The 14,405-nt window shown below is 43.9% G+C and overlaps 1 protein-coding gene across 6 annotated transcripts; it reads left to right on the top strand.

The window, feature by feature from the left end:
* Positions 1-51: 51 nt before the first annotated feature.
* LOC142784449 (uncharacterized) lies at positions 52-14,192 on the top strand. 6 transcript variants are annotated; one of them, XM_075882820.1, is made up of 5 exons: positions 52-291; positions 8,101-8,163; positions 10,322-10,548; positions 13,587-13,746; positions 13,844-14,192. In XM_075882820.1, the coding sequence occupies exons 4-5, from the start codon at positions 13,644-13,646 to the stop codon at positions 14,104-14,106; spliced, it is 366 nt and encodes a 121-aa protein (XP_075738935.1). In that variant the 5' UTR covers positions 52-291; positions 8,101-8,163; positions 10,322-10,548; positions 13,587-13,643; the 3' UTR covers positions 14,107-14,192. The 6 variants fall into 6 exon arrangements, with proteins under 6 accessions (XP_075738935.1, XP_075738938.1, XP_075738934.1 ...); XM_075882823.1 differs by having other exon boundaries at positions 53-291; positions 8,109-8,163; positions 10,322-10,410; XM_075882819.1 differs by having other exon boundaries at positions 53-291; positions 10,322-10,410.
* The last annotated feature ends 213 nt before the right edge of the window (positions 14,193-14,405 follow it).

Below are 14,405 nucleotides of genomic sequence, written 5' to 3'. Positions count from 1 at the left end.
AAAAGGCGCAGTAGCGCCACGCGAAACCCTAGCGGCGGTCCGTGGTATTTCCGACCGCCAAGAGAGGCGGCGTGGCCTGGCGGTCGTGCCACTAGAGTACTTCTAGTTCACTATACCCGGGTGGAGCGACTGATGCCCAGATTGAGGAATGTCAACCCGATGCCTTTTGTGTTGGCCGTTCTGGCAGTTCCGCCGACTTTATAGAGACGACCCCGTCGCTTGTCCTCTTCTCTTTTCCTTCGGGCATCAGCGACAACATTGACGGACGACGTGTTCGACTTCACCGTGCACGTGAGTATAGGTCGGTTTTTCATTCGAGTGAATTCTTGTTCAGATTTGTAACTTGTCGACTTCATCCTGATCACCTGTCACCGGCAATAAGTCACATACGTGTGATATTTAGGTGAAATAAATGATAATGCACATTTTCTGCTCCATTTGCGTGACTTAGCTACACCAGGACGAGAGGTAAAGCCTTTGTCGCCTAGCCACTAGCAGGCAAGATCGATCACTCGCATCCTTCAGTTCACGAATCAACGCGCCTGCCTTTAAATTAGTAAGCTGCTCGCAAAAAAATCTTACCGAGGCAATTTTGTTTTCTGTGAACAATGCACCGTAGATTTGTCTTGAATAACAAAAAAAACTTGAAAAATAAATGTCGCGACCTTTTAGAAAACGCCGTGTCTAAGAGCTAGACGCGGCATTTTGTAAAAGGCTCAATAAATTCAGTATTTTTTCGTAGTTTCTGCTTGAAATTATTATTGTCTATGAATTTCATGGCCCAATCTTTCACTTTGGCTGAAAATCTCGGCGGCAAAAACTTTGTTCAGTGTCCCTTTAAGGGCAGGTGTAGATGCCATCATTTCAGTCGCAAATCTTTTTGCTAGTCGGTCGGCTGGTTAACAATAAGGGTACTAACTAGAGTTCCAGATTTCATCAGCAACATATCATCATGGCTTCATCAGATGCTGCATTATATACATTCTATCCTCGTTTTTAAATAGGTGTACCGTATGGTCCACTGTTACAGGAAACAAGCGAGCTCATAAACAGTGAGCCATGTGGTGCTAACTGGCAGCGAGGCTTGTGAATGGGACGCATGCGCATAGAATCGGGGTGCGCCCAGTTTTGTCTGCCATTTCTCCGCCTGTGCGCATGACAGCATTGGAAAGCGCATCCGTATTTTAGCTGCGCAGTTTATCTAGCCCAGTGCCTCCTGCTTCAGGGATTTCCTGTGAGCACAAAAAATGCATGATTTTAATCGTTGCTGCAGTGTTTTGCAAGTTGTCACTGTAAAGCACATCATATTTTTTGCCAAATGCTCGCTGCAACTAGCAAGTTTCGATGACTCAAAATGCTGTTCAGGTCTGATGTAGCAAACATTTTAAGCTCGTCCTCGTGACCATGAAGTCTTGGTTTATTAAATAATGGAAGGCAGAGTTGGTATCAGTTGATTTACAGTGTGAAAATGAAAAGTGCGAAGGACCGTGCCTCGCAAGTAAGCCCCGAGAGCATGAGCAGAGAAGTAGCAGATGAGGATGCTCATGCGCTGCATTTCCAAATCTCACCAGCACTAATGCTTGACGGACTGCTGGCCACGCACTAGCGTGTTCTTTCTGAAACAGGACTTTGGCCTTGTAAGCAAGTTCTTGAAGGGCATAAGTAAAGCGTAGAATGGGCCTCCTAAATGCACCCATCCTTAAACCATTGGGCTTATGAATTAGTGCCCTTTTCAAAATACAACTATTCTGAGCAATAAATTGTGACAGAACAGTGCACGAAGTTTAAAAATGGGAAAAAAGTATTTAAATGTCCCCTTTATACATAGTGTTCTTGTGATGTCACTTCTGCCGTTGTCGCCCTCTCCCGCCATGCCCGGGTAACTCCTTGGGTACCTACGGCAGTTCACGTGCTGCAGTGCGGTTTGTTGGGGGCTCGTCATCTGTTGCTGTGAACGATGTGGAAGGATTGTGGTTTTTTGTTGTCTTACTTTAACGTGCTCATTGGATTAGGAAGGCCTCGCTCGTTCACTCGATACAAGACCAGATAATCAAGATGTGCGACACATACACCAGCCCCGGCGTACACCGGCTGCCCGCCACAACCTATGAGGGCCTATTATCTTGCTTTCACTACAAATTGCCTGGCCCAAAAACAATTGAAAGCTCAAAATCTCTCGAGCCGCAATTTTAAGAGTGGACGTGCGAAGCGCAGCAGCTCCCATGGAAAACTAGTCGTGCAGAGCTAGGCAAGTTTACAAGAGATATAATATTATGAATATATTGTCACGGCCTACGCCACCAAAGTAGCAATGCCACCCCCCCCCCCCCCAAGTGTTTTAAACAATGCTGATGTTGAGCTTGAGCCTCTTTGATTGCGATTTGTGAAAATCGTCGAGGAAAATATCATACAAGGCAGATAGTGACTTTGCGTGGTGTGTGCCGTGGTAATGCCAGTCATCACTTTATTTTTCGCGTATGCTTTAACACACTTTTCACTTTGTATTTTGCTTTTGTTGTACGCTAATGTACAGTGGAGTCACCGAACATGATAGAGACCGTGTATAGAATTAATTTACTAATTAAAAAAAAATCCTGACGCCCAACTTGAACCGATCGGCTATACTTCAAAGTGAACAAATATTGTTTCCCATTCTTTATAGTTTGTTTCAGTGCAATACCAAATCTCCGCGATCGCCATCACGATTTTAACCGCCTTCCTCGCCATCATCATTTTAACTGCGGACAAGTTTGCATGTACAGTATCTTGGTTAAGCTATCTCTGTTTGCAGGTAACTGCTTGGTTATGGCACTTACCCGGAATGAAGTTACAGCTGAAGACGCAAATGTCACCGAGTTTCTTCAAGTAGTTTTTTTTGTTAATCTGCGCCAGCCAAACACACCGGTACTTTTCGGGAAATCGCAAAATGCGTTCTCAATTTGAGGTATTGACTTTCGGCGAAGAAACATCCTGAAGCTCTGCTCCCTCTTCGGGGACTACTAAATCAACTTGCCTCACTAGCAGCTCATAATTTCTCAAACTTGCATCGTGAGGCAAAACTAAACGGGTGCAAGCACTAGGAGACAACATGGCAGTTGTAGGCGATAGATTCGGTTGGTGCCCGGGCATGTTGGTGGCGCATTTCGGAAGTGACGAAAAGGCGCTGCGAGATCCACGTGCACGCTTTGTATAGTTGCTGTATTGGACAGCAAACTTTTTTTCTTATCTGGGCAGTTTTACCAAAGGAAGCTTCATCATATGGCGTGATAAATAAAGCGAATCCACAGGTTGAATCACATCATAGCCTCGCTGTGCTTTTGTACTTTTTTTAGCTCGCAAAATTTATTTGTACATATAAGTCACAACTTGCCAGTAATAAGGCAGCACTCGTTTCTTTTCCATATGATCATCTCCGGTGTGCTGCTGCCTCAATATTTCAAATTCTAAGCATTTACACCATTGTATGCTAACTTTTCCTTCAAAGTGAGATAAGCCACATGTGTATCGTAGATTGAGAAGCATGCCAGTTTCACGTACTTGCAAGGTAAACATCAGAAATGCACAGTTGATCAAAAATACTAGTTTAATGGTGCATCTACATAACAGAGCACCTGTGGCACCTCGGGAACAAGATAATGCCACATATGTTACAACAGATAATTAAAAAAGACAGGGGACGTGCCGTGTACAAATAGAAACAAAAATAAAATGGCACGTGGCAGCGAGCGAAGGCGGCAAGGGGGGGGAGCCCGTGGGACTGCAGCGGATGAACGTAGGGTGTGTGTTTAATATGTGGAAGAAAAAAAAAATTCAAAATTTTGGCGACTGAAATGAGGGTGACTTAGTGAGTGCGCTCATGACGAGAGTAAACACGGTTATTATTTTTTTTTTTTCAAATCTTTTTTGAAAGCCACGAAAAATCTGTATGTGGTGCAGCCTAACAGAAGGTCTGTGAAGGCAAATTATGAATTCGTTGTTGTACAAAGGCCTATTTTTTTTTTTTTTTCATGCGCACCATCCTCGCCGCGGTGGTCTAGTGGCTAAGGTACTCGGCTGCTGACCCGCAGGGCGCGGGTTCGAATCCCGGCTGCGGTGGCTGCATTTCCGATGGAGGTGGAAATTTTGTAGGCCCGTGTGCTCAGATTTAGGTGCACGTTAAAGAACCCCAGGTGGTCTAAATTTATTTATAAGAGTCCTCCACTACGGCGTCTCTCATAATCTGTTGAAACCGATATTGAAATTATCTTATCGTGTGTTAAGGTGGCGCACCAGAAATTCATTTTTGCGGCATGTTATCGCCCCCCTAACGCCCCGCCAACTTTTACTGCCTCCTTACACGATGTTCTTAATACCGTAGTAACTCGCCTGCCAAGCGCCCCGATTTTTTTATTAGGTGACTTTAATTTTCCTCAAATTATGTGGTCCTCCGAATCGCCCATGTTTAATTCAAGTTCCTCACAAGTTAGCGACTTTCTGAACCTTTGCTCAACCTTCACCCTTACCCAACTAGTTACCCAGCCGACGAGAATAACAGACAGCACAGCAACGGTACTAGACCTCGTACTTACCTCACGCCCCGACTCTGTCTCGTGCATGACATATTTACCCGGTTTATCTGATCATTTAATCCTTTCTTTCGACATCTCAGTACCAGCTCTAGTAACACGTAAGACAACTAAGCAAATTCGTGATTATAAGAAAGCAAATTTCGATGCCATTAACACTGAACTGTCCACTTTTCTTGACATTTTTCTAGACAATTTTGACAATCGTACAGTTGAAGCTAACTGGAACTTATTCCTGCGAAAAGTCGACGAGCTAACCAACAAATACATCCCGCTTCGCAAAATCTCTTCGCATGCCAGAGCTCCATGGTACAATGCCTACTTAAAACGTCTATCAAACCGCAAGAAGCGCCTTTACCGTAAAGCGAAACTGCTGCCCACGAACGCTCGGTGGGTCGCATACAAAGTAGCCAACAATTCCTATGTATCCGCTGTCAAAAATGCAAAATCCAACTTTTTCCAGAGTACCTTACCTAGCCTGCTTCTAAACAATCCTCAAAGCTTTTGGCGTGTAATTAATCCAAGCACGACTGAGTCAATTAAACTGCTGGACCATAATGACGAATCCATTCCCGACAATGAGTGTCCGGTTGTCCTGAACAGGTTTTTTTGTAGTAATTTTGTGGTTTCTTCCAGTACATCTATTCCTTCCCCAAAGCTGCACGATTATCCACTCATGAATTCAATTATTATTGACACTCGGGGAATTTCTAAAATAATACAGTCACTTAAGCCCTCTTCAAGCCCAGGTGTCGATCTTATAACTTCTAAATTTCTTCAAGGTACGGCCTCGTATTCTTCAATTCTTCTTACCAAACTTTTTCAACAATCCATTGACAGCGGGTCCCTACCCATCCAGTGGAAAATTGGTAAGGTGGTCGCCGTTCACAAATCAGGTAGCAAAGAATCTCCTTTAAATTACCGCCCTATATCCCTTACGAGCATTCCTTGTAAAGTCTTGGAGCATGTCTTGTACACAAGCATCGTAACGTTTCTCGAATCCAATTCATTTTTCACGGATGCACAACATGGTTTTCGAAAGGGATTTTCATGTGAAACCCAATTATTGTCTTTTACACACCAGCTTCACCGCATTCTTGACCGTCGTTCTAAAGCAGACTGTATTTTTTTAGATTTTGCAAAAGCCTTTGAGAAAGTGTCCCATAATCTCCTGCTCCTGAAACTTAGCAAACTTAAGCTTGATCGTGATGTGTTCAAATGGCTTGAACACTTTTTGTGTGGCCGTACACAGTTTGTTGCAGCCAACTCATATAATTCCCCAGAATGTTCTGTTACTTCGGGCGTACCCCAAGGCTCAGTCCTGGGCCCCCTCTTATTTTTAATTTACATCAATGACCTCACTGATTGCGTTTCATCAAACATACACCTGTTCGCTGACGATTGTGTGATATTTCGTGAAATTAACGACACAAGCGATGTTAGTATTATACAAAACGACCTTAACGCTATTTCAAACTGGTGCAGTCTTTGGCTAATGAACCTTAATATTAAAAAGTGTAAAGTTTTACGCGTATGTCGAACTTCAACCACTCCCGCCTCGTACCATCTTAATAATGTTCTACTCGATGGTGTTTCATCCTACCGGTACTTAGGTGTGCACATTACTTCTTGCCTGACATGGTCCGTTCACATAAGCAACATTATTAACAATGCAAACCGTATGTTAGGCTATCTTCGTCGCAATTTTTCTTCTTCACCTGCCTCTCTAAAACTACTGATGTATAAGAACTTGGTTAGAAGTAAATTAGAATATGCTGCTTCAGTTTGGGATCCCAGCATGGTTTATCTGATCAAAGCCCTCGAACTGGTCCAAAATAACTCTGCCCGGTTTATCCTACACGATTACGATCGAACAGCAAGCGTTACAGCTATGAAAAACTCGTTGCAGCTGACTTCCCTTTCTTCTCGTCGTAAGTTTTTTCGCCTGTGCCTTTTTCATAAAATCTTCCATAATAGCCCCCACCTTCGTGCTAATCTTTTTCTTTCACCGTCCTACGTGTCCTCTCGCATCGATCATGCGCACAAAGTTGGTATACCTATATGCCAAACAATTACGTGTTCAGAATCTTTTGTCCCACGCACCAGCAAAGACTGGAACCAGCTTCCTGGAGCGACTGCTGCGATTACTGATTATCAGCTGTTTCGCGCTGCACTAACAAACATTGTAAACTGAGGTTACTTATTACGTGTGCCTTTTTCGTTTTTTTATGTTCTTGCGTGTTCTGATGTGTTTTGTAGCTAGAATTGTATACTAGGATTATTTAAAATATGTACACCAGATCTCTTTTGTTCTACTTTTGTGTCCTAACTTTGTTATCAGCTAAAATTGATTATTTAGTAAACGTTGAATCCTGTACTCCCCTTTACTCACCTTCTGAATCCATTTTTTGTAAACCCACTCCCCTCTTCAATGCCTCTGGCCCTGAGGGTACAATAAATAAATAAATAAATAAATCATATAGTGGTTTTGGGACGTTAAACCCCACATATCTATCAATCAATCATGCGCACCATAAATAGTGCTCAAAATTTAATTGCATATGTTGTTTTCATCCTGGCTGTATTCCGTGCTGTTTATGATGTAAAAAAAAAAAAGTAGCACGCTGAAGTGGTGCTGCTTTTGGGCAACAGTTGAAAATGGCGGGGTGCATGAATGCGGAATACTGCCGCTTACACTCAAATCACTGTTGTGGTCACCTCCCACTGTTTGCAGCATGTGTTGTGTATACACAGCTGCATATTTCCTAGCTAGAAAAATTTGATTTTAGGTGTTTCACGCCATTTTCCATGTAACTATTCCACAATTACACACACTGATCAGCAGGCTTTCAATTGCGCTGAAGGACACAGGTGCCATTAAATTCATAGTCAATTCTTTCAAGAAACCGTATGTAAAGGCTGAAGCTTCATGCGTACATACACACACACACACACACCATATTGTTTTTTGTACTTTATGAAAGCTGCGAAGGTCTCATGTGCCTCCAAGCGTAACCTGTTTTATTTATTCTCCATCACCGCAAAAGTTTTGTGAGTTTCAAATAAAACTACTTTGCGCATGGCCACGTTTGGGTAATTTTTTGTGTAGGTGTTATTTGAGCAGCCTACAGTGTTTACTTTATAAGCCTGTATGTATATGTTGCATTATAAGGATGCAGAATGTGTGTGGCTGTACAATATAGGTGAAAGTAAAAATTAACTGTGTCTATTGTAGTGTTCTTGCAATCAATCTTACCCCTGTATTCTAGAACGTCCCTCCACTCAACGCTTCACCTTCACTTGAGATGGCTGATGGGAGCGCCGTCTCTAAGCAGAGAAAGTCGCTGCATGTCAGCAATAATCTGCTGTGATTCTCGAGTAGCGCAGCGTCGCTTTCAAACGAGCAGCGGCACAGTGCTCAACTCTGTCAAGTGAAGGGTGAAAGTCGAGTCGGGGAGCATTTATGAATATGGGGTTTAGTTTTGTTGTCTTGTTAACCTGCCATTAACACTGTATTGATGCTACTTTGCTCTAGCTGTACAGTGCTCTCCAAGGCACAAGGAGGCACCGCAGGGGGAAGGCTCGGGGCAAACCATGCGTGAGTTTCCTTTCATTGTTACACTATGCACGTATTAAGTGATAGACTTTAATGTATGCTATTTGTATTGTGCAAGTTTTTGGGGACATACAACTTCCAACACTTATATGTTCTGACGAAAATCACGCAAGAATGAGAGAAGCTTGTGCAAAAATTATGCAAGAGTGTGAGAAGCTTTTGCAGAAGTCTGTGAAATGAAGTTTTGAAAATTTGTGGCAATGTGTCATTGTACAGTGGTCAACAGCCTTGCTCAGCATACTTGAATGCAGGGCTCCCGGCTGCACAGGCGCATCTACGGAGTGCCTGATGCATGATGGGCCAAATGTCAGCCTGCACACTGGTGCCTCTTATCCCCGTTTGTCCGTTACATCAGTGTCTCCTGTAAAGGGGATCAATTGTGCTACCTTTTTTTTTTTCGAATGTAATGAGTTCTTTTTCCAGATTATTGTTGTTTTAAGGTAGAGCCTCACATTTCAGTCAAATACTGAAGATTCTATTTTTCCTTCTAGATGCTATGAAGTCACTCCTTGTGTTACAATAGAGTGAACACTGTGATGAGAAAAGCTACTTTATGGAGTTAACTCACTCCATATTGACTTAACACACAGAATTGGTGAAAACTACACTCCATTCCAGCTGCATTAGGAATAATATTCATTTGCATACTTCTGTTTCTTTTGTTTGTTTGTTGGCTCGAGGTTTGGAGTATAGGGAGGCCAAAGGGCACTGTGTAGTCTTTCATCATCTTCCCAATTTTGTGAACATTAATAGATAGGCGTATGGGAAGCAGCCAGCATGCTGAAACAGCGGTGCAAGCATGCAAGATGTTCACCATTGCATGCAGTCGGTTGCTGTGAGCAACCTACTGCATACAATTAACTGCGAGTGGTGAACTAACGCTGCACTATGTGTGCCTCCTGGAAAGCTGCAATGGTAAAGAGCCACAATCGTATAGTAACATGGATAAAATCGCAATTCGTTTGTTGAATAATTTTGCAACAAAATCAATGGAGTTTTGGATAAATTTGTGTATGTGCCTGGTTCATCAAAGTTACAGAATCAAATGCGGTATATACTCGCGTATTATGTGTACTTTTTTTGTCGATCCGGTTATGTGCGAAGCTAGTAGGAATCGCTGGCCTAAAAGCCCAACTGGGAATATATGTTGCAGGCGCTGTCACAGCTGTCTCAAAGCGGATTGTCATTTGTTTGCTAAGCCTGTTCAAATGCCCCCATTTTCTTGAAGTTCTTCCGAACATTGCTCACAAAAACCAGTTTTCATGACAGGGTTATACCAGAGAACATAAGTACTCTCCTATAATTGTCGGGAACCCAACGCAAAGTAAGATGCAGGCAAGGAAGCGCGATGCCAACACAGTGCTGTGTGTGTCGCCCTTCATGTGTGTGTGTGTGTCCATTCCTTGTCCCAGTCTTCTATTGCGTTGTGTTCCCTCCGATATCTAACCAACACACCCAAGCTTCTATGCTAAGTCTTATTCAACGCACTCTTCTGCTGGCTCCCATACTGAATATTGCATGTCGAAGAACTCCACGCTGATGTGCTTAGCGGTAGCACGGTTTGTTTTCTTCGGTAAGCTTTATAACAGCAATCTGCCTCGTATATAATTATTGTAGCCTATCACAAGGAACGGTAAAAACGCAATGGCCAGGTGGCGAAACCGAAAAAAAAAAAGAAAATGAGTGCGAAAACCTGCCTCATCTAGTTGATGTGACAGGTCCTTGCACGCGTTCAACATCTATGCTGTGTCTCGGGAATACATTCTTGCCGTGGAAGAGGTGGGAAGATAGGAGGCAAACCTTTAGGCATTTCGGACTACACATAAACAGGTTTCGGTTTTCAAGTTCGATATTCTAGGGAAAGCATAAAAGTTCATGGAAGAAGGGACCTTGCACTCAGTCCATTTTGTGTAAGACTGCACTCGCCTGCTCGACAAGAGATGTGCCTGACCAGAGCATCATGAAGTCAAATGTGTCTGTGTGTGTGCTGGCAAGGTGGCTCGGGCTGGTTGAGGAGGGCAAAGTATGCGAGCAAAAAGTTTCTTGTAGTAAAGCAGGCTGGCTAATTATACTGGTGAGCAAATTATGTGAGGATGCAAATTGTGCGAGTAAATATGGTATGTACTCTTGTATGTTTCAGCTCTGTTGCTACGGATTGTGCGGATCCAACTTGGCATCCGGCAGCAACAAAGAGAGGTTCTGCAGGAGGTGGGACAGCTGAAGCACTAGGTACGGCTCTTGTCCGTGCCTCAGCCCGCCCAGCCAGCACAGCACCCTTCTGACCTTCCCCAGCCGCCTGCTGGTACAATTGGAGAAGTGGAGGCAGCAGAGGCAGCTGTGCAGAGTAAAGCTGTGGCTGCGGCGTTGGTGTATATTTCTTGATTTTTAATATGCCTATGTAACATGCAGAAATTTAGTACTGCTTTAAGATATTGTGTTTCGGGAAACAAACTAGTCAGGTTATCTCATGAGCCACTGTGCTACAGTCGAATATGAATAATTCGTATTCAAAGAGGCCAGAAAATTTGTTCAAATTAAAAGAAGTTCAAAATAATGAAAGTTACCGTAATTACTTGAATCTAACACACACCTTTTTTCCGGTTAAGAGAGTTCATAAATCGCATGTGCGTTAGAATCGAGTACGAAAAAAAAAATGAATATGGTCATTCTATTGCCATCGCCACTTACAAAATGGCTGCCCTCTACGTGCGTCGGCATGGCACGTCGGTCATTTCTGCCTATGCGTTTCCCATGCGCGGCACTTCATGCATGTGCTGAGGAGTTCGTCATCTTGTAGTACATTAGCATCGACGGCATGGTAGGGCCGACTCCAAAAACTCGACGAGTGCACCACAATGCTGCTTCTAAAAGAAAAGTCGTCGCGTGTGCCGGAACGGACAGAAATCGGGCCGCATCGCGGTCATTCGGAGTTCCCGAAACGTGCGTGCGGGACTGGCGGAAACAAAAGCAGAATATTGTCGACAGCAAAGATTCACGCAAAGGCTTCAGTGGACCACAGCAGGGTCGGTTTCCACAAATTGAAGAGCTGCTCGGCGAGTATGTGATCAAGCAGTGAGCGGCACAGCGGCCCGTGACGACAGAGCTGCTCCAAGTGCAGGCTATGCAGTTAGCCTTAGAAAAAGGGCTAATGCAGAGCCATTTTAAAGCGGGCAGGTGCTGGCTAACGATTTTTATGAAGAGAAAAGGCTTTTCCCTCCGAAGGAAAACGGGCATATGCCGGAAGTTGCCGGAGGAGTACGAAGAAAAGCTTCAGAGTCTTCAGAGGTTCCTCCTAAACTAGCGGCACAACAACGGCTACCTGCTTGGGCAAATCGGGAATGCCGATCACACGCCTCTTTACTTCGACATGCCTGGCACCACAACCGTCTAGGAGAAGGGGGCGAAGCAAGTTCGTGTACTGACATCAGGCCACGGTAAAACTAGAGTGACAGCAATGCTCCGTTGCACGTCAGATAGGCATAAGCTTCCCCCGTACTTCATATTTAAACGGAAGACGCTCTCAAAAAGAGTCGTTTTCCCGAGTGGTGTGATCAAGCGGGCCAACGAGAAAAAAGGGTGCGCGTTGCAACCGATGTCTTTGTTTTTTTTTTTTTTTTTTGTCGTGGAAACCGAGCGCGCGTTACAATCGAGGGCGCGGTAGAATCGAGTAAATGCGGTAAACGAGCGGAGGGCTCATCATGTAGTGATGCATGTGCATGGAGAAGTTTTATTCACAAATTGCAGGACATCTGTCATTAATTAAAGTAGTCAATACATGTCTGTACACGCTGGCCTTGCAACGAGTCAACAAGTTTTGCGTGCAGTTTGCAAAGCATTTGTACTTCGGCTTCAGTATTCTCCTGGCAAAAGAAGTTGCGCGCGGCAATGTCCAGTACTGACACTCTTCGAAGACAACTGTGTTTCCACTGTTACCATCTGCGCTGCAGCCGGAGCGTGGCCAGCACATGATGAGAAAGGAAGAGCGTCTCCACCTGGAGAAAAGCAGATCGGCATTCAAAAGAGAAACACTCCGCGGCCGCTTTTTTTTTTTTTTTCTCTCTTCATGCGCGGTGTTGAAAGGAGAAGAGTCTCTACATAGCAGGAACGAAAAACAGGGAAGCGTGACACCGGCGCGTTGCAGATCGGCATGAGAGAGAGCCAACTCTCTGCGACAGCTTTTTTTCCCCTCTTTCTCTTCGTGCGCAGTGTTAAGAGAAGAAGGGTCTCTACGTGGCAGGGACGGAAAAAGCCGAAGCGTGGCATAGGAATGTCGCAGATTGGCATTTGGCAAACATTCCACCGCAGTCTTTTCTTTCCTTTTCTTCATTTTCTTCTTCAAGCACAGCGATGAGGTGTCTGAAGTGCCACTGCAGGATTGGGCGGGGTGCTGAGAGCATTTTCGGAGCGCGGTATAGCTTTGATAGGACCACAGCATCAGTTCGAATTAAGTGTGTTGGAATTAATGAGATTCGACTGTATTTACTATAGTCTGTGAAGTTCGAGTGAACTGTCCTAAGCTAGCAGACGATGTAGGCGGCATCGTGTGTTTGATGGGCAGTGACTAGCAATAGCCTGCTTAAAACAGACATTCAGTAATTTTGTTCATTTATCACCCTATTTCGTGTCCGCTGCGGCTCTCTCTAGTTTGAGCTACAGTTCACCCTGCCTTGTGTTAGCCGATTTCTTACTTTTTTAAAAATCTAACATGCACCCAATTTCGCAGGGTTAAGAAAAATGCACCTTTGTTTATTGTGATGAGATTTCTATAGCGACATGCCTCTTTGTTGGCTATCACAGAAAAATATAAACAGCAAATGGTGCGACCATCTAGTGCGAACTTTATTTTTCTATCAGTTTCATCTATGACCAAGATTTGGTCGCTCTAAGGTTGCCTCTTAGTACGCCTTGGTCATGTTCATTTATCTTGTTGTGCTCTGCTTACAATGCATTGATTAAAAACATGTCCAAGCTTCTTTTTGAATTCCACATATTTTATCGTTTTTCACCTGTAGAAGCTACTCCTGGTCAACATTCAGGCAAAGACATTGTAACCTCGAAGAAACTTGTATTGGAATTTGAGCACTGTACAAAGTAATTATGCTATTTCATAGCTAGAATCAATATTTATTAAGGGTTATAACAGTATTGTATTTGATTTCATAACAGCGTAACTGCATATCAGAGAAGGACTCTGAAAGGTTCTCACACTGAGTGTGAGAGGGCTGATGTGGAAACCATTTTAGGTCAAGTGAGTTGAAGTTAGCATAAAAAAACAATGAAATGTTGTGATGCCCAAAAATTCAAGTTGTTGTTTTCAGTGTCCTCTTCTTGCAGATTTTTATCATGAAAACATTTCGATGTGCTGTTGCGTTTACCCCATCTATGCTTCTTGCATTTTTTTACAGCGCAAGAACCTCCTGCAGATTGGGGGACGTGGCCTCCGAGAAATTGCTGTGAATGCCATGAAGGCTGTATTGGCACATGACGTGCAAGTGCTGTACAGCCTTCATGGCAGAAAAGGGAAAAGGGCCTTTGTGAACCTGAGGCTCTGTAGATTAGTGACAGGTTAGACTTGTTCATTGTTTTATGTGTGTGTACCCTTGTGTATTCTCTGTACTGCAGTGCTTCATGTGTACTATGGTATTTCTGTTCTTGTATGCAGATGTCATCTGCCAAAAAGCAGGGTGCGACCAGGCGGAGGCCCTCAACTTTATTAAGAGGTGGCTGCCAGGGTCTGGTGATCGCTGTGGGGGCAGGAAGCGGCGCTTCAGAGAAGCATTTGTTGTGGAGCAGCCCGATGATCCCCACTCTCAGAGTGCAGATTATCGGCTGCTCGCGGCAGCTGGCTTCCTGCCCAGCCACAGCAGCCAGGGCCTTGACAGCACCACTGCCACTGTGCCCCCAACGCAACCTGACCTGCAGTAGAGCGGGCCTTTTTTAGTTGTGTATATATATTTTTCAATGTATACATTTTTTGTTGTACCAAATAAATAAAAAAAACAAAGAATAAATGGTCTGCAGACTGTCGGTGGTGCACTGTTCGGCTAGCTTATGCTGATTCGGAAGCACCATCACCATGTTTTAGTTACAAAAAAATGCTCTAAACTGTATGAATATTCTCGATTATCATGTGGGGGACATATGTGGGGATTGCAAGTGGGGGACATACGCTTTCAGCATTTACTTCCTAACGACTTTTTTCGAGCTGCTGTACCAAATACCAG

This window comes from Rhipicephalus microplus, unplaced genomic scaffold (genome assembly GCF_043290135.1).
Source record: "Rhipicephalus microplus isolate Deutch F79 unplaced genomic scaffold, USDA_Rmic scaffold_14, whole genome shotgun sequence".
Taxonomy (NCBI): Eukaryota; Metazoa; Arthropoda; class Arachnida; order Ixodida; family Ixodidae; genus Rhipicephalus; species Rhipicephalus microplus.
This window is presented reverse-complemented; position numbering and strand designations above follow the sequence as displayed.

Bases quoted from the DNA above. Each gene is read 5' to 3' on its own strand.
- LOC142784449 (XM_075882818.1), top strand. From the start codon at position 13,470: ATGCCCAAAAATTCAAGTTGTTGTTTTCAGTGTCCTCTTCTTGCAGAT. The intron at 13,747-13,843 runs GTTAGACTTGTT...TCTTGTATGCAG, and splicing joins GCTCTGTAGATTAGTGACAG to ATGTCATCTGCCAAAAAGCA.